The sequence below is a fragment of the Serinus canaria genome, chromosome 1 (assembly GCF_022539315.1).
Source record: "Serinus canaria isolate serCan28SL12 chromosome 1, serCan2020, whole genome shotgun sequence".
Lineage (NCBI taxonomy): Eukaryota > Metazoa > Chordata > Aves > Passeriformes > Fringillidae > Serinus > Serinus canaria.
The window spans coordinates 55,547,017-55,566,638 of record NC_066313.1 but is presented as its reverse complement, the minus strand read 5'-3'; the positions used below and the strand labels follow the sequence as shown (position 1 = coordinate 55,566,638).

General features: G+C 36.3%; 1 protein-coding gene across 1 annotated transcript in view; it reads right to left on the bottom strand.

Moving 5' to 3' along the window:
• The window catches only part of VWA8 (von Willebrand factor A domain containing 8), a 188,389-nt gene that overhangs the window by 147,937 nt on the left and 20,830 nt on the right, over window positions 1-19,622 (bottom strand). Inside the window, exons 3-6 of the mRNA XM_018908692.3 lie at window positions 16,783-16,913; window positions 14,545-14,655; window positions 2,068-2,235; window positions 47-211 (exon numbers count right to left, since the gene is read on the bottom strand). Of these exons, the coding sequence (XP_018764237.1) occupies window positions 47-211; window positions 2,068-2,235; window positions 14,545-14,655; window positions 16,783-16,913 (575 nt within the window). The remainder of the gene's footprint in view (window positions 1-46; window positions 212-2,067; window positions 2,236-14,544; window positions 14,656-16,782; window positions 16,914-19,622) is intronic.

The window sequence follows — 19,622 nt, the reverse complement described above, 5'->3', positions numbered from 1 at the left end:
AATATTATCTCTACTCAATACAAATGATCCAGTCTACCACACTCACCTTAAAGGGCAGATGATAAACATCTCTTGCTTGAAATCGAGAGCGGAGAGGTGGATCCAAAGGGTTACCAGAGTATTTAGGCACTGGCAGGCCCAAGGCTATCACTCGAAAATCTTCACTAACCCGAACAATCTTCCATGCATCTAACTCTGACTTGGTATGCTCCTAAATACATTAAAACAAAGCAATAGGAGGAAAAAAGCCCCACACTGTGTCATTAAATACTTATGATGACTAAGCTCCAGCTCAACTAAAAGCCCCAGCCCTTCAGCCTAAATGTGGTAATTTCTCAAATATTCTTGTCTTTCACGCACTTAGTAGAAAGATTTGAACTGGTCAAATCTGTGGATGATGAAAACCAGTTTTCCCAAAGTGAACATAGAAAAAATGGTTAATTAGGTATAGCTTTCAGACCCGCAGCATTGTGACCTAAACCCTAGAAATGATGGTGCCTGTTGCGATGTTAACTTACATTACATCTCCTGAAAATGTACAAATACAACAATCCTTTTACAAAGAACGGAAAATAAACTGACCACAAAATATATTTTATTCTAAAACATTAGAAGTGTGTTAAAAGGAACAAGGTTTTTTCTTCTTTATTTCCCTATCTTATAAGTGTAAAGGCAACTAAAATCTCTATTTTAGAAGCTTCATTCACAAATTATACTTTATTATATGAAATAATAAAGAATTAGTCTCTTTCATGAGGACATTAAATGTTGTATTATGTCAAGCAAAAGATTCTTGACATAAAAAAATGCTCTCTGTCAACATCACAGTTAAGTCCTCCCTGAAAATATATATGAATACATTTTCTTCAGACCTAAATGCTCAGTAATTATTCACACAGGAGAAGCAAAATTGAACATTAGTTTATATAATACAGTAGTCCCCAAACAACAAAACAACAATATTAGATTTAGTATTGTAGAAAGAGATTTATTTAATTCATATACTATTATCAGTGTGCCTGAGGCAGTAGTTTTGAAACATTTAATCATCAGAAAAGTGTTTAAAAGGAAGAGGGATGTTTTACAACCAAGTCTTAGTTTGAATTCTCATTTTCATTCTTTAAATACAATTACATTTTAAAAGCTTGTTTTTGAAATGTAGTAATAATGCTTCCAGTAATTGCATCTACTAATTAAATACTACAAAATTTTTTTTGATGGTACTTCAGCACAGCTGGCAACCTAATACAATGGACATCAGTGCCTGAAGGCTTATTGCAAATTTCCTTGCTGTGCCACATGGGTTTGAATCATACATCTAACCACAGGTGTGAAAGAATAGAAACATGAAGAAGCAGGTATCAGACTGACAGGTATGTGACTGGCAACTACAATACATGGAACTAAAATGCAAAGTGCTACTGAAACTGTCAAAAAAAAAAAGAAAAAAAAAAAGCCTGAAGAGTATCCCTCCAAGCATTGGGATTCAAAGCCCAAAGAAATGAAAATGGTTTAAAGCAGTAATGACAGCAGACACTGAAATCCATTTCCAATCAAATGAGAAGCCTCTAACCATTTTCTATAGTTTAGACTGCTGTTTTCATATACTTTTGTAAATTAAAGGCAAAACAGCATCAATATACTGACTGAATACAGAGATATTCATCTTGACCTCATTCTTTCAGTATCCTAATATTTTAAAAGCTTTGCAACAAGGCTACTGCCATGCTGAAGCATTATCTGAACTTCATGGCAACAATTTCAACTTAAGTTTCTCAACAAGGCTACTGCCATGCTGAAGCATTATCTGAACTTCATGGCAACAATTTCAACTTAAGTTTCTTTTCACAAGGACATTTTAGTTGCTGTCACATTGTGGCTTTCACATTTTAGAAACATACAAGGTAAACATGGACTACTCTTTTTCATACATAGACAACACAGAAAAAAATGCTGAAACCTTGGTGAAATTTTCCCCACTTGATTCCTAAGTACTCTCTCCTTCACAATATTCCAGCACTACCAAGAAGACAAGGAAAAAAAAAAATTCAAATAGCATTTCCATACCTGCAAAAGTTTGTCATAACGATCTGCAGACATGAGAAAACGACCATCTTCAAGCTGCATTTCCCTGTTCTCCAGCAAATTGTTCAACACTGGCAGGACATTCCGCTCAGCCTTCTCCAAGCCTTCCAGAACGAGGATTCTGCCTTCAGTAGCTGCACGAACTGCACACTTAAAAAAAAATACAAAGTCCCCCAACATTTTAATAGAAATAAACTTTGCATAATTAATTCAAACAATTCTTTTGTGGAAAAAGAACATCCAAGTTCTTCCAAGAACTTTCCCAAAACATTTATTTCTGTAAGAATCAACATGACTCTCATTAGTAGTGATCAGGAAGGGTGACATGGGACCACCTTTAACACATTCATGCATTGGAGTTTTAATGCTTAACTACTATGGGGACTGACAGAAGTTCCAGTTTTTTGTACCAACAGAATAAGATATAAAACCTTACAGAATTTTAGACCAAACACAGTACACATATTTATATGTCGCATCCTTTCTTGTTGATGTCACATAATATTTTTTGTACTACTTTTAGGTAGTTGAACACCACCAAACAATTCTGGAATAGCATTTTTAACAGGAAACATACAATCAAGGGGGCTTTACCTATTTACAATCATATAAAGACATTTAGAAAAAAGTCCAGTATTCCTTTATATTTTTTTGAATATGCATCAGCATAATTCATCCTCAGTACCTCAGTTTAGTTTGATTAGAATGTGTGTTGAAACCAAACATGGATGATGAAAGCAAAATACTGCAACAAATAATTAGATTTTTTAAAGAGTGATAAAATTAAAAGGATTAATTTAATTAAAAATTATATTCCCTGACTGAGTATGGTGTTCTACAAAACCAGAATAAAAATGCAGCCATTAACTTGATAATCCTTTGAAAACTTAGGGTTAGAAAATGGTTTATTTTATACTTTATTGGTTGTTTATGTTATAATCAGTATTGTTATATGGCTGCTTCTTAACATGGAGCCAAAATTTAAAACTAACCTCTGGTGGTGATGCTTTTGTGCAACTTTGTTACAATGACATTAACTCAAGTACATTAAGTACACTTGATATCTAATATTCATAATTACTGCCCACTAAAAGACTCTGCAATACAATGCATTCTAGTCTTCTTCTGATTTGCAGAAATTTAAGCTGATAATAATGTGGCAGGTTTGGGCACAGGCAACATTTAGAGGCACCAGAGTCTTTCTTTGCATTCCTATCACATCTAAACACAATTTCAGACACAAGCACAGTTGCAAAGGGAGAACAAATGAAATCTTTTCCCAGCATGTCTCCTATAAACTCCTACAGAAGAATCTGTCATATAATGCTAGATGAAAATCGCTGATGAATACAATAGATGCCAAAAAATAGGTCAGTGAGAAAGAAGGAAGATATGAAAAAGAATAATGAAGAAGCACCAGAATACAAAAATAACCCGCCAAAAAATTACATATGAAAGCAGAAGTATAAAAGACAAATGCATATGGATAAAGTAGGAACAAAGATGAGTTCAGCACAACAAATTAATTGCTGCATGGGTGGAAAGCACACAACTGACTCAGACACCCATCTGAGGAGATACAGAAGACACCTGCCCTGGTTTCGGAGAGGGGTCGGAGCTCAGAGCCACACGGGCTGGCCAGGCTGCTGTTCTATACCACAGAGTCATCACGAGGTGTGGCTTCAGAGGAAGCAAAGGGTGAGCACACACCACGGGTGGGACACTGTCTCCACTCTCTCTCTGGGAGAGGTTGCCAGGACCAGCCATGAGAACCCTGCCCTCCCCTTCCTACCCCTTAGGAGAGTGTGGCTCTGGGTGATGAAAGCAGCTGAGTGCAGTGGAGCCTGGCAAAGCAGTCTGGAAGTGGAACTGGCACAGAGCCAAACCTCAGCAGAGCCAGTGAGGCATGGTGCCAGTGCAGGAAGTGGCCGTGGGGAACAAAGCGGCAGCAAAACTAGGATGAGAGGACCTCAGCCCAAACCAAGCCCCAGACGCAGGGACTGGTCAAAAGCAGCAGTGTCACATGGAACAGAGTCCCAGCAGAACTGTCTAGGAACAGGTGGCATGGCACAGTGTGACCTGGTTTTCAGGGGGTTCTCCAGCACTGCTTTTAATTGTCTTGGAGCTAGGGAGAGGAAGCACTGACTGTGGGAGCACCCACCATCTTGTCTTTCTCTGGGGAAGCCAGAACTAAGCTGAGGTGGTGAATACCTTTGGTGTGTAAAGCACCTTTTTTTTTTTTTTTTTGTACCTTTGTTGCTAATATTGCTGCTTTGACTGTGCATTTCTTACTCCATTGCTGTTTGCTTTCTGTAAACCCACATCTTGGACTTTGTTCCTCTCTCACCAGAGCGGGGAAGGGGGAAAGGGGAGAGGCTTATTTGCAGTTTAATTTCTGTCTGGTGTTGAACCACCACAACACTAAACATTAAGACTAATCAAGATGATTCTGTGCAATTTAGAAGCATAACTAACAACTGCCAAATTAGCCAGGGACTAAACTTTTTGCATCACTATTACGATGGAAACAATTCCTAATTAGTAATGCATCTAATCTGGACTCAGGCAAACATTACTGAAAAAAAGCACTCGTAAATCCTGGTACAGATCTCCAGATCAAGTCCCCTTCTTAAAAAGACAACACTTTTATATTTAGCCTCATAATCAGTATCCGAGGAACCTAGAATAAACCCATTAAACAAGGACTAAACCTCAGATTATTTCTCTTCCACTGAACCACTAATTCTTCCAAATAATCAATGAATTTTTTTCTTCATTCAGGACATCATGCACTACCTAACAGGCAACATAAAATCACCTCTCTCCTCATCCCAAAGAACAAATTTTCTACTAACATTCTTCCTTAGGAAGGTCATTGATCATGTCAAAAATCTGCTCCAACATGCTTGAATAGAAAACCTGAGTCTCCAGTAGACAGCCCAGTACCTGGCATGAACAAAATGCTATTTTGTCTAAATGTAGCTTGGAGACATAGCCAGAACTTGTTTTAACAAACAATTCATTTGCCAAGCTGGTTGGATTCTGCATATTATAAGTCTATGAAGAGTTTATGACTGATTTTTACTAGCCAGAGGAAAATACACATTCTGTTCATATGGTTTCAAAATATTTTGAGTATCCATAGAATCTTGTTGACTCATGTTGAGACACACACACACACTATGGATGCGTTGAAGTAACAGGCTTCCAGTTCTAACAAAAACCTCTCTCTTGAACTGGTATTTGAAGAAAATCTGCTGTAGGGGTAGACAGCAAATATAAGGAAATGTATAACAATCATTAATTTTGAGAAAGAGAATGCTCTCCATTAGCATTGCAATCCTGAGAAGCAGCTTACTACATACAGTGGGCTGACTGCTGATCATCAGTTTGATGCAAACTTTAAAAGGTACAGAACTTGGAAACAGTTCATAATTTTTATTCAAAATTCTATTTCTCAGGAAAATACAATTTCAAACGATCTGTGCCTATCTATATGCACCCTTAACAATCAGATTCAGGAAAGGTTGAATGCACAACCATGGTTTTTTATTTCTTAGTCAAAGACACCTCATAACAATGATAACACCACCACCACCCCCACCCCCCCCGGGCACTAATTTACTCTGATGTGCTTTCTTCCATCTTCAAAGCACACCTGAATACTGGAAATTGTACTCTAGAATACAATGAAGTAAGTGCATGCTTCATCTGCCTCTAAAGTTCTTGTGTTAAGTAGCAAAAGTCTGCACTTAAGACCAGAAGAGCTGAAATATCTGTCTCTGATTTAAACTATTTCTGCATTGTGGTTGGTAATGAGTAGTAACTTTTTCCAATAAACAAGGCATACTATAAGGCAACCTCTGAAAACATCAGTTTTAGCTGTGTATTGATGGATTGGTATGGGAGCTAAAATGCATTTTAAAAAATCAGAGGAAGGAAAATAAGTTTGCAATCTGTCACTGAAAATTACTTTTAAAAATGCTTCCAAGAAACAAATCTTCATAACTCTATAATGAGATCCCAGAGAGAGTTGCATTGACCCCATCTCTCATTAGTTTTGTTCACTCTAAATGTCTAACATAAACCACAAATTTGATGGGGGAGTTTACATCATGTAACCTTGTTGCTATATCTGAGATTAAACATATTAATTCTTGCTAAAAGGTCAAGAAGGATTTGTTAAGTTTACTTTCAGATTTATTGTCACTGCAGCAAAGGGACTATTTTGCTCTTTAGAGGACAGATGCTGCTGCCTACCACCTGTGCTGCCAGAGCTCTGGAAAGCTGGTAACCTGGATACCTGCTCCAGGGAATACCTGCAGCTACCAGAGGCTGGGAGCAGAAACACTTCACAGAGCACTGCTCTCCTTGTAGTGGCTTTATGCAGCAAATACATTACGCAGAATCCTTACAATGGATTCACACTGCACCTACCAAAAAAAATTACCTTTAAAGGCAAAAAACACCTTAGGAACAAGACAACCCTAGGCAGCTTTTCATTGACTTTCCTGTAGCTGAATTATGGTGAGCAGAGCAAAATACAACAAATGCAGGAAGCTGTAAACCCCAATTTTGACAAAAATCACAGTGCACAAACATATGGATGAAGTTATATAGTGTCAGAACAGGAAGGACAGAAAAAAGCTCACCACAATGCACACACTGAAATGCAAAAACATCGGAGAAAGAAGACATTTTTACATAGCTTACCAAAATAGTTTGTAAAGCCACAAGAATTTTAACAGTATAGTTTTCACATACCAGAACTGAAGTGGTAGCTCTTTTCTCTCAGGAAAATGCTTATTGCACACCAGAACATTCTGGTTGTCCTGAAATCCATGAGGGAGGTTCTTGGGGAACTCCAAAGGACTTTTGGAGTTCAAATCTGGGCATCATTCAGATTATGCTGGACAGACTACATTTCAGAACTGTTTTATAATTAAAAGGCTGGAAATTGCTCAACAGTAATCAATAGCTTTGTCTTTCACAGGAGCTACCTCAAAGTACATTTTAGGGTTTTTTGATGATGACTTGCCCCTGGCTCTGAAATCTGGATCCCTGTAATGACATCTCATGCACAGCAACCATAAGAACATAGAAAAACAACAGAACAAGCAACTCAGTGAACACAAGAACTAATGAGGTAAGGATTCTCTACATCTGCAGCCTACGTTTCAGATGTCCCTTCCAATGGAATATCTTGTTCCCACCACCCACACAATATCCCACACAAACTCATCCACCCAGTTCTTTCCAATCATTTCTGTAGCTCATAAACATCACAACAATGTAATGTCCAGATGTCACTTATGATGAAAAAAAAAATCCTGAACAACCATCTGGTAAAGACAACACAAAACTTGGGCTGGTTTGGAGGTAACAAAATGGTGACTGGCTGCAGCAGGCTGAAAAAACTTGAACTATTAAATACGTGGTACAATCTTCCATGGATGAGAGGTTTGAGTCCCTGTAATCTACCATGCTAAAAAAATCACAGAACTCAAAGGAAATGGATATCTTCAAAGTTCATGTCCATGAGTCAAATACAATTAATCCAACCTCTAAAATTTAAATTGTTACAATTACCCAATAAGTAAAAATAACAGGAAAAAAAAAAATGACATAGAAGCAGAATGGAATATTAGGAGCTTTTACTGTCCCTACTGAGGAAACTAATTTGTAAGACTTTCAAGATATGTATAAAGACATGTCTACTGTCTTTTACACATGTCTAATGTCATTCACACACATATGTATGTCTACCAAAGACTATATTGCAAGGTATTTGTTCAGCTTTAAAGCCTCTTAATTCCCTAGCTATTGTTTTCCCCCATGAGTTGAGCAAACTAGAAGCCTGTTGAACCACACTAAAATAGATGACTACTTACTGGACTGAAGTAATAGAATCCTACAATCACAAATTTGCTCTGACTGTTCTTAGAGACAGGTGTCACATCTGCCGATTTCCAGCCACCTGGGACTTCCACAGGTGACAAAGACTGCCAGTAAATCACTGAATATGAAAACAGACTTTCTCCAAAGCAGAAGTATCAGCAAAAAACTGCAGTAAGACAAAGGTCTACTAAAGCCACATTCAGCCACTTTAAAAGCTAAAATGTCACATTTTAATGAAAACTTAATGCTATCTTTTTCCTTAAATATTTTGAAAAGCTTATGCTAGTTCTTAAAAATAAAATGCGTTTAATAAAAAAGTTACGAATGTATAATGCCATTCCAAGATGAGATGACAAACAGGCCTACCATCCATCAAAAAAGTGTATTCTATCTTTCGTAAAAAAAAATTTCACTTTGTAGATGATGATAAGCTACAGTTTTGCATTTTTGAACTTAGGCCACAAATTACTGAGTTACACTTATTCCAAATGTGATGTTCATATTTAATAAAAATAAATGTATTAGTAACTAAAATGATTAATCAAATTAAAAAGGTTACTTAAGAACTAATTCAACACCCTCTGTAATGGAGCAGGGGGCTACATTGTCACTATTCAGCCTACCTCCCCACCGCGTTAATCAAGTGTTTTCTGGGTAGGTTTTATAGCTATTTTTCTCCTGTGAGTTAAGCAAAATTACAGAGCAGATACTGTTATCCACTCCTTTTTTTATTTAAATACCCACAAATGACAGAGAAATTGCAGTATACTGGAGTACTGTCAGCCAGGCTAGCTAGAATCCAAAGAGGGAATCCAGCAGTCTGCAGTAGCAACACTATTAGTGAGGATCGTATCAGCAGTGAGATAGTGAATTAGGGTTTGAGGATGAACAGCCTGAACTGGTGAGCATCTATTTCATGATGCTATACCATGGCACCGAATGAAAAGCAGCTAAAGAAATAAACCCCTCAATTTATTTGAGTTTCAAATCAGAAAACTTGGCTAGAAAAGTTAACCCTAGGAAGTGAATCAACATATGATGAGAGCATAAATATGTAAATGTGACAAGAACTGGAACAGTCCTTCATTTCAGTCATTGATTTTTGTTTCCCCAGTCACTGATTTCACCTTCCTCCACACAATTTTATTTTCCATTTTTGAAGTACCACATGTCAAGCGATCTGGTTTTACTTCCATTACCCCTTACCCTAACACGACAGGTGTTTTTGCAACAGAGCCTGCAAACTATTTACAAGGAATTACGTCCCTGCCTTGGCAGGGTCCAGCTATTTTAGCTGCTTTACACCAAGGAACTTAGTACGAGAGCACAGTTACATCAGGTGTGTGAATCATTTTGCCTTATGGCCAGAATCCAGGCCCAGCAGAAGGCAAACTAAGGTTCTTAACAGATTTATCAGTAAAAAAACCTATAAAGAAATAAACCTAGGCAAGGTTTATCTTCTGTCCGGGAATAAGGGAGGAGGGCAATTTAAATTTTTCTTCCTGATGAGCAGCAAAATAAATACTTGACAAATACCTAAAAATTATGAAGTTAGTTATCACTCTTAAATCACTTTGACTCAGAGCACCATCCATCAAGTCCATATTGCCTATGGATATTATGATCCCACATATTACAAGCTATTGCTCCTTTCCCTATAGTTGGAAATAACAGCTGAAAAGGAAGTGGAATATACATGCAACATATAAAAAAAAAAAAAAAAAAAAAAAGAATCTCACACTTTTTATAAGGAATTATAAATACATGATTCTAATATTCCTCACATTACATCACAGACATTCATCTATATGCCCTGCACATCAAAACAAGAGACCAGAGTCTGAGCTGCTAGCCTAACAAATCCAGTTGAATGTTGACACTTTAAGAAGCATGAATGAAGTATTGCAAATGATTATACCAAAATCACTTCTACAAGTTAAAAGGCTACCATAAAGAGCTCCTTAACATGCATTTTCTTTTAGATACAAGATATATTATGTCAACATCAACAAAGATTCATTTCATCCAAATACTGTTGACTTCTACCTAATATTTCCCTCTTTGTCTTCTCTTTGTAGGAGAAACTAAGAAAATGAATAGGAACACTCACTCTTTTGGAATGCCTTGCTTATCTCTTCTTTCCTCAGACTTCACTATCTTACTTCTTGTTCTAGGTACACAGACACTGCAGTGTTAGTCAGTCCATGAAATTATACTTTGCGACAATGTGGCTGTGGCTAACCTCCCAGCACATCAAAAACCCACTGCCACCTCCAAGGCAGTAAGTTAATAAATCACAGAATCACACAATTTTCCCTCAGTGGGTAATTTTTGATAAAACCTGAATCATTCTTACACATGTCTTAAAGAAAATATAGAAAGTTTTTTATCTGTATAAACAAACAGACATACATATTTGTATACACACACACTCTCAAATACTACAGTCTCACTCTCCTATATGATTACCATTTCATTCAATTAATCTCACATCTTATTTTATAATTCCCTTTCTAATCTGCTTTGATTAAAAGAGCCAAACTCCAGACTGGGTAGTGCTACTCCAGGGGATTTCATGTTATGTTCATTTTACAGACAGTATAGTTTAAGAAGTCATTTTTGTTACTTTGGTTGTTTAATTGTTTACTACATGAAGTGTTTCAAGCCATGTCAGAAGATTATTCTTCTGGTATCTTGACAATCAATTTTACATTTTTACCATTGTATAACTTATGATGCTGGTGAAGTTAGGGATGTAAAAGTATTGTACTAAAATGAGTATGTTCACATAGTTCAAAGACACTGCAAAATAGAGTCTAATTTTGTACAGACAGAAACGACAGTGAAATACATATATATTCACTCAGTGGATGCAGCTAATCAGCAAATCTTCAAAAACATTACATCATACTTTTAATTATTCATCATATAACCTTAATACATCTTTCTACTTATTCCAGCCTCAGTTAAGTTGACTGTCTTGAAGAGAAAAGAGTGTACACTTTCTAACATGGTTTGTGTTTGGGAAGCTGCCTTCATTTCATGTAAATGCTGGAAGATAAGGAGTAAACAAAAATGGGCATTCTGGACAATGTGGTTTGTTACACAATCCTGGAGCAATACACCTCTCAAGCACTAACAAAGTAGATTAGCCGCTCTCCCAAATTCACCTGCTACATTAAAATAAAATGTAGGATTTCCTTAGATGTAATAATTATTAATGTAAGAGGCTGCAGTAATAAGAATTTAAACTAGGGATGTGACTTATGTACTTGTACGCACAAAATAAAAAGCAAAAGTATATAGAAATGGGGGGAAAAAGAAAAAAAAATCAAATCTAGTTCCCTAATTTTTGGAAATACAATAGGCTATTAGAATCATCTTACTGGTTCAATGAAGTTGACAGCTTAACTGTCAGAGTTATACAGGCAGAAAACCACTTTGCAAGACAAGTCTTCGATCAATAAAAGTAAAATCTGAAGGTGCCATTTGAATACTTATGTAATATAAAATAATTTTAACTAATTACTTGATCTACAATATAATTAACCCATGCAATAAATTAGAGAATAAAACCAGTAGGTTACTTAATTAGCTCAGTAACAGCAATAATGACAATTTTGAGACTCTTAACAGTGAATTAACAGCTGAAATCCAAACTCAATGGCCCAAAGTAAAGACAGGCAAACAGAATTTTCTGCTGTCGGTACATGAATTAAAACAAATAATTCCCCATTACCTCATCATAAGTTCTATATTTTACATTATTTTAATTGGCAGTGAATTTCACAATTCAATGTTTACCTTTATTTTAATGATCTATTTCTGAGGTAAATAAACCCCTCTTTTTCAGCCTTCATCAGATATCTCTTCTAACTACCTAACTCCACTCTCCCACTTGATTCACTCGAGTTCTAAGAAATACTGATATGCAAGAATATTTGATATGCTGGTCTTTCAATATGGAATTTCAACAACTGCTTCCAAATGACTGCCTCTCCAATGTATTTTAATTATCTGCAATCATATTCCATAATATCATATTAAAATACAGCAGATGTTTAGAAACCTCTGAGATAATAATTTACAGCACTTAATCTGTCACTATTAAATGTGGAGCTATAAACAACTACAACATCTTAATAGTCACTGAGAGACAACTTTGCAAACCTTTCTGTGTCTGCAAACCCAATGAGCCCCTAAATTAAAGTTCTTTCTGGTCACAAGATGCCGGTTTTGTTACAGTGTATTATTATTCAAAGTGTAAAATAACTACATTACTATCTTATGAATTGCTTACAAAGAGCCTCATAAATCTTAAACAGATAAATTTTATTGAAGTAGAATTCAGACACGGGATATCCTGGAAACCAGAGTTTCAAGCTCTGCTGTCTTCTCTGGGGTGACGTGAGGAGCAAGCATGAGATTCTACAGGAAAGAAAATGGTACAAAAATCTGAAAAGCAGAGTCTACTATCTTCAGTCCCTCACATGAATTCCCCTTTTCTTTGTCTCAGCTATGCCAACTGAAGCAATCCAAGCTCTTTAGAGAGTATTTTGTTAGGGCTTCCTACTGATCTCAGTTAATAGTTTGAAGTTTAAAGAAGAGTGGTGTCAGGCTTCTGTAATGCTCTGAATTAGTAAAGCATTTGCAAACTTCAAAATCATTAAATTAGGTCATTGAAATTCAGGCACCAGTGTAATCTGAAAAACTTTATAGCTCAATAATAGAATGGAATAAATAGAGCTATGATGGTTCTAAAGGTAACTATGTACCATATTTTATGCATCTAACAAAAATGCGGGATGAGAAAGCCTCAGCTGGAACATCACTATCTAGGAGATTCATCTTTCATATTTCCAGTATTTTAAAAGTGTTCATCTAAATACCAAGTATTTCTTTTCCTAAGTTCCATTCAAAGCTTAAACACACATTGGTTATAAATATGATGAGTAAAACATGAACTCAGGAAAGATGCAACAGATTCCAACAAATTTTAGTATTTTGGTACTTTGCTAAAGCAAAGTCTTGGTCTGAAGTACTGCTGTGCTGGATCCTGGCAAAAACCTTTCAATTGAAAATTTCTAACTAACTGAGGAAGGTGGTTATCTTAGACCCTGATCTTAAGAAGCAAATCTTCCCAGAGCGCTCATGCTGGAGTGAGATGACTCAAAACAGAGTGAGACAGCCTCACTTTGTACAAATCAAAGTCTGGGATCAAAGTCCACAGACAAATACAGAAGTAACAAACCATCTCACATCTCAGTGATCTTCCTACAGTCCTTGATGCAGTGGCTCTTACAAATGTTAGCCAAATAATGCTATTACACCATAGGTCAATTACCTTGACTATCCCATACCAAGTGTGAGGATAAGGCTGTCCACAACAGCAGACAGGTGTGGAAGTGATATTAGTACCTGAGTTAATCCCAGAACCTACACAAATGCTCTTGTCCTCTGGTAAATGAGAAACCATTTACAGCCCTAAAACACAGTACAGTGCTTCAAATTATCTCCTATTGTGCAATCCTTGCATTTCCAGATAAGCATGAAATAATTTGAAGTCCTAGAAGTAATCAAAGTAAAATAAATTCAGATTAATTGCTAATTCTTCATTCTGAGGATTGTCCACTGCTCAAAGCCATTTACTGTGGTTTCAAGAAATCTACTTAAAGGTTTCTTGAAAATTTGGAAGCTGAAAAAGAGATCATTGGGAATTTAAGAAAAAAAAAAAAAAGAAAAATGTTTCTGTAAAAGAGAGAACAAAGTTTCTGGTTTTCTCTCATGAAACACCTTTATGATAGTGATATTATTAATCTCTATAGCATCATCAACCAAAAACTCTTTTAGATAACTCTTTTAAGTTCATACTACATCACAGGAACTCACCCATCCTATCTAACCAAAAACCTAAGTTCTGTAAAATTTTAGGTATCTATGAAAACAGACATTTCACATGAAGTGTGTGTTTTACCTGCATAATCAGAAAGGAAACATGCCACTGATATGAAACATGCCACCTTACATAACCCAAGTCACTCTATGGCTGTGCCAAATCAGCTACTGGGGCAATACAGATGGCAAGAGTGTTTAAATAATAATTTTATTCCAGGTTAGCAGTGAGGTTTCAAATCAAATTGCCCAATTTTCTCCCTTTACTGTGCTTGGGTTTCACAACACAGAGCAGTCATAAAACACATGAACTAGATGCTTTCACAATAAAACTACATCAGAAGATTCATTTCAGGAATACACCTGATCTGCTGCAAATGTTGAAGAAGAGACATAGCAAGGGCAGTGCTTATCAAACTTCCACAGAATGGACCTCACTCTTACCAAAAACGGTCTGTCTAAATCAACCCTGTAGTACTCTTAAGAGACAGAGTAGTCTTAGGTTTGGGTACAGACAACATTTATGACAATAATGAGATCATTGTGCAAGAGACTTTCTACTTGGATTAGAAACATGACAATCCACACATTGATTTTTCATAATATAAACCATGACTTCTTTCAAACTACTTGTGAATAATGACTAGGTGGTGTGTGACTGCAACTTGCCTGGTCAAGATAAAAAGCGCTGCCATCCCGGATCTCTCGGCGCTGTTTGAGGTCAGTTTCTGTGGTGTCCCTTGACAGTGCGATATATTCAACCTCCCGCTTTGTCAGCTCCTGAGGACAACAGCCTAAAGTTATTGCAAAAATAGCACTATAACCTGAGTGACTGAACTTTAAGAATACACCTAATGGTATAATTGTACAAAAAAGCTCTAGGCAGTGGCACAGTGATCTGAAATAACTCTGAACAAAATCTAATATCTCTGATTTTTAAAATGTTAACAGTGTGTTCTGCCTCAAACAAAATGGTTTGAATTTCTGCTCAATAAACTTTTATTTTCCCCAAACCTATTCTAAAAGAGCTATATACTCTTTCCATTGAACATCTGTAACATTCTGTAGGTTAATCTTCTGGTTCCAGACTCTGAAAAACAGCCAGCATCTACAAATCACAAATAAAAATCAGAAATTTTCTGTGAAGGATTGAAATGTTCAACTCTCACAGTTCAGTAACACTTATAGTGCAATGCAGCTGTGTGTATTAGATGCACATGTTCGGCCAGTACACTGATGAACTGTATTACTCTTTCCCTCTCTTCCTTGGCTGCCATGACATGCACTTTGCATCTGTAAAACTATAGGCTATTTAAAATAGGATAACTCTTGGGTTATTGTTTTTATTATTTTGATTCAATGTGAGAAATACTTAGAATTTGCTGTCTTAAAGGAATAAAACTGATTCCCCCATGTATTTATAACAGATATATTTCTGCTACTTCCATATCTGGGTTATACTGCATTCTGCTTAGGAAACAGATTCATAATGAAATGCTCTTAGTCCTTATTCCTCAATTAAATATGTCACTGATTTAAAAGACCCCTCTTAACAGGCAGCTTTTAACTACAGTTGTATGAAAAAAAATAAAGCAAAGATATAAAACCCAATTGAAATTATTTTCTTTCACTTTTGCAGTGCCTATTGGTTTACCAAAAGCCACCAATTCCTTTATGTTGCAGGTAGTTATAGTTGCACTTTCTTTTAATTAAAGGGGGGAAAAAAGAGTGTTTTTCAACAATTAGCCCTGTGAAGGAATGTATGGTAGTTTTCAGCAACAGCAAATACAAGTTTTTCAGGCTTACATATTTTCATTAAAGGCACCACAGCATGTATCAGCTCACATGGAAAGTCGAGCCTTCACATAATTTTTTGGCTTGGCATTGAATCAGTAAGCTGCAGTCTTTCTAATAGATCTCAAGTGCATAGAGTCTGTGGCATAAATAAAAAGGCACATTCTATATCCTATGCCTGAATATCAGGTGTTTTTCCAAGTCCTTTTTTTAGGGTATTCCAAACTCATTATCATTTATTTTAAGGAATACATCAAACTGTCAAGTAGCACATCTGGTTTGCTGAATTAAAAATCCTTTTCTCTCCTTGACAAAGTTCAGAATCTTGTAGCTTTCTCCTCTACACTTTACCTCAGGGAGGTAGCCTTTGAATTAGTATCTTTTGATTTTTAAAGGAATGCCTGATCTTTATGACAACTGTTTATACACCTCCATTTGTGTTCCCTCTGCTCAACCAGATTCCAGATACAGCTCATGGCAGACCTACTCCTACCTACATCACTTTTTGGGGCAGACATACAAATCGTTTGTATGTCTGCCCCGCTCCTGATCACTTAAGGGCACTGACTTTTTAAATGTGAAATTTTATACATGGTGCTGCCATGGTTCATGCAGATGGCTGTAGGCAAGTCCTTCCCACATTCCAAGAGAGGATCATACACGCATCTACTCTTTCTAAACACTCAGAATAACTGTTTCCAAATGTTACTTAGATCACTTCTCTCCCAAATCCTTTCCTTCATTTCTTTTTTTATGTAATGAAGCAAAAACGATTTGTTGTCTGTAGCACAAGGCAGATATCTTAATCTTCTAATATACATAATGCCGAGAACAAACTGTTTCTCCATTTGTGATAGCATATGGTAACACAGTTTTCCAACTCTTTTTTTCCCCCCTGGAGTTTAGGCAGAAAAACATGTAATAAAACGTCTATACTTTCTATTTGTCTGCAACAAAAACTGAGCTTTGAAAAGCACGTTTATGAAAAAACTTATTTACTTCCTAAGTCGCTTGCTGTAAGATTCTCTAGGACTACCTTTTACCATTTGTCTAGTATAAGAATGGCTGACATTAATAACAATGTCTTCAACACATTTAAACCAACATACTCACCAGGTACTGCATGGCAATTGATCTCCGGAGAGGCCCAGGAGGCCCAATAAGAAAGACATCTTGGCCAAGAAGATCTTTCTGCATTATCCATCTTAAATGGTGGACTACAGACTGGGCCAGAGACTCTGTCACTTTGAAACACAAAGATAAGAGCACGTTATTAAATTTTGAACTGTTAGATACCTGGCCATTCAGCAGTTTCTTTGAGCTTATCTCCAAAATGAAAATACACAAAGCTATACTGCCCTAATCTGTACAGCTGAAAAGCAGAGAATTCCACACAGAGTTTATATTAGATCACTTAACTTACATATAAAAGTTTATACCTCTATCTTACCTATTTCTTTTTTCTCTGCACAACTTCATCCTTAAAAAAAACAACAACCAACATAAACCAGAAAACCAGGTTGTGGATTTATATTTCACATTAAACTGATCAACATAAAAACTGGTTTTTATTACTCAATGTTCAGTGGACTCCCCAGCATCAGTTAATATAATATAAATACATTATACAGTTACATAATATATTTCCAAAATATATTTTGTAAAATACTTATCCAGCCTATATCCCAACATTTCTGTGAATTGTGAAGCTCAAATAAACCCCAAAAAACTCTGATCGCACCAGACTAAGATTAGTGTTCAGGGTCAAGCTTAATTTGCTACTTGTTTTAAAGATAACTGCATTCTTGTTTATATTTTGACACAATAAATCACAGAATTAAATTATCAAGCAAACCCAAACTTTGCCCAATCTCCACATTTATACCATACAGCTTCCAAAATCACAATTTAAAAAAAAATCAAAGCAGATCTATTTACTTCTATTAAGAAATATCATATGCATTAATTTAAAAAACAATAACCTGATGATAATGAAACTAACACTTTTACTACATGTATACAAATGTTGGCAGCACTGGAAAGTATCATGCAGAAACAGCACACTGAAGGAGCCGTACACCACACTCATTGCCATACGTCATCCTATCCCCAGAAAAGTCCTTCACATACTTCCCCAACAAAGCCTGGCTCTTTCTCAGCCACGAGAAAAAGCACTAGTGCAGGAAGAGAAGGGGAACATAGGCAAGTCAGGAGGGGGATTTATGTATGCATGGGTGTGTATGGCCACTTTCAGAACAGTCTGACAAGACCAATGACGAGGCTTGAACTGGAGGCTTAAGGGCAGTGACTGGGTTGCTGAAGTGCAGTAAGAAAGGAGCAAGAGGCCATGAAATCTCCAAACTAATACTTGGTTATTCACCTTTTTTCAGTGTGATTACTGGGTGCAATTAGAAGCTAACATTTACAAAAACAAGCCCTGGTGTTACATCTGATACAGAGGAACCAGTATGTGCAGGGCAGAGTTAAGGACAGCAGGCAATAGTGCCACTCAGTTCTGAAGGAGTTCAGTTCACTGCTGAATCTTTGCAAACCACAACTAAAATCCATTTTTGTAAGACTACAGAAACAGCACTAAAGGTGTGAGAATCAAGGAAGATTTTTTTTAAACATAAGGGAGATTAAGGAACATTTTAACAAAAACTAACTGAAGGTTTTAGTTTTTGCTCTGGCACTCAGGGAATCCAATTGAAATCATCTGCTTCCAGAGAAATTTACAATATCCTTACTACCAATGTGAACAGAAATAGCATACACATGCAGGTGGGCAATCTATGCATTAGGATTGTCAGATTAATTGTTCAACCAATATTTCAGGTTTCCTTATTTTCTAGTTTTGTTTTCTGAACAACTGTCATTAGTGTGTCCAGGATTAGCTTTCACATATGGTGTGGTGAGATCATATGAACGTAAAATGTTTTCTTCTTCATTGCTGAAGTACTGTATTCCAAAAGCAACACACATTGTACCACACACAGCTGGGCAAGTGCAAATCAGTTCCTCACAGGGAATAACATGTTCCTATCTACAAGATTTTCAAGGAAATTAGGGAAATTCCTACTAGATATATTCTTTGGGAAATAAAGGGTAAGAGATAACAGCAGAATAACTGCTGTGTCCAAACTTTTTTACTGGACAGGTATGGAAATTTGAAAAGCACCACACAAAGAAAAAGAATTATCTTAAAGGTAGGATTAAAATTTTAGGACAGATCTCACACTGATTTTACTTCTACCTGGATGAAGCCAATGTGCCTCTAGTGTATTTCTACAATAGCTGGTCTCAAAAGAAGAAAAATACTTTGCTTGCAGTGGAAAAATAAGCTTGGAACTCTTTCATGTCAAAATTTATGCACTAGAAGTACAGCAAAACCAGCTTTGACACAGCCTGACTACAAATGCCTCTGGCATAATTCTCATTAATATGTGTAGCTATCTTTTTCATTTTTAGGATGGTCTCAAGAAAAAAACTTGGCTCACACTTCAAAACAGCACCATAAATAGCAACAGGACTTTAGAATGTTCAGCAGCATCTGCAAGAAAAACTATCATGTAAAAGAGAACATGAGAGCACAACATTCAAAAAAATGTAAAATCTTAGAATGTGATCCCCATGAAAAAACTTAAGGAATTTAAGGGCATTTATCATTGTGTTTAAACATTGCAAATATACTCTGCAATAGCAATATAAAAAATACAACTTACTGAGAATATCCTGCTTTTTTTGAGAAAAGGTGACAAAAGACAATTCCTTATTGATACATTTCATAGAAAAAGGCGTCCTTGCTTCTCCATTCACATCATTCTCCTCACAAACAGATTACAGCTAGATCAATTATAATACATGTTTTCCATCACAAAGTAGCACAACTGACATCTGCAAACTCACTCAAAGAAAGCCTGTTACAAATGATGCCAACAATTCCAAGCTAGCAT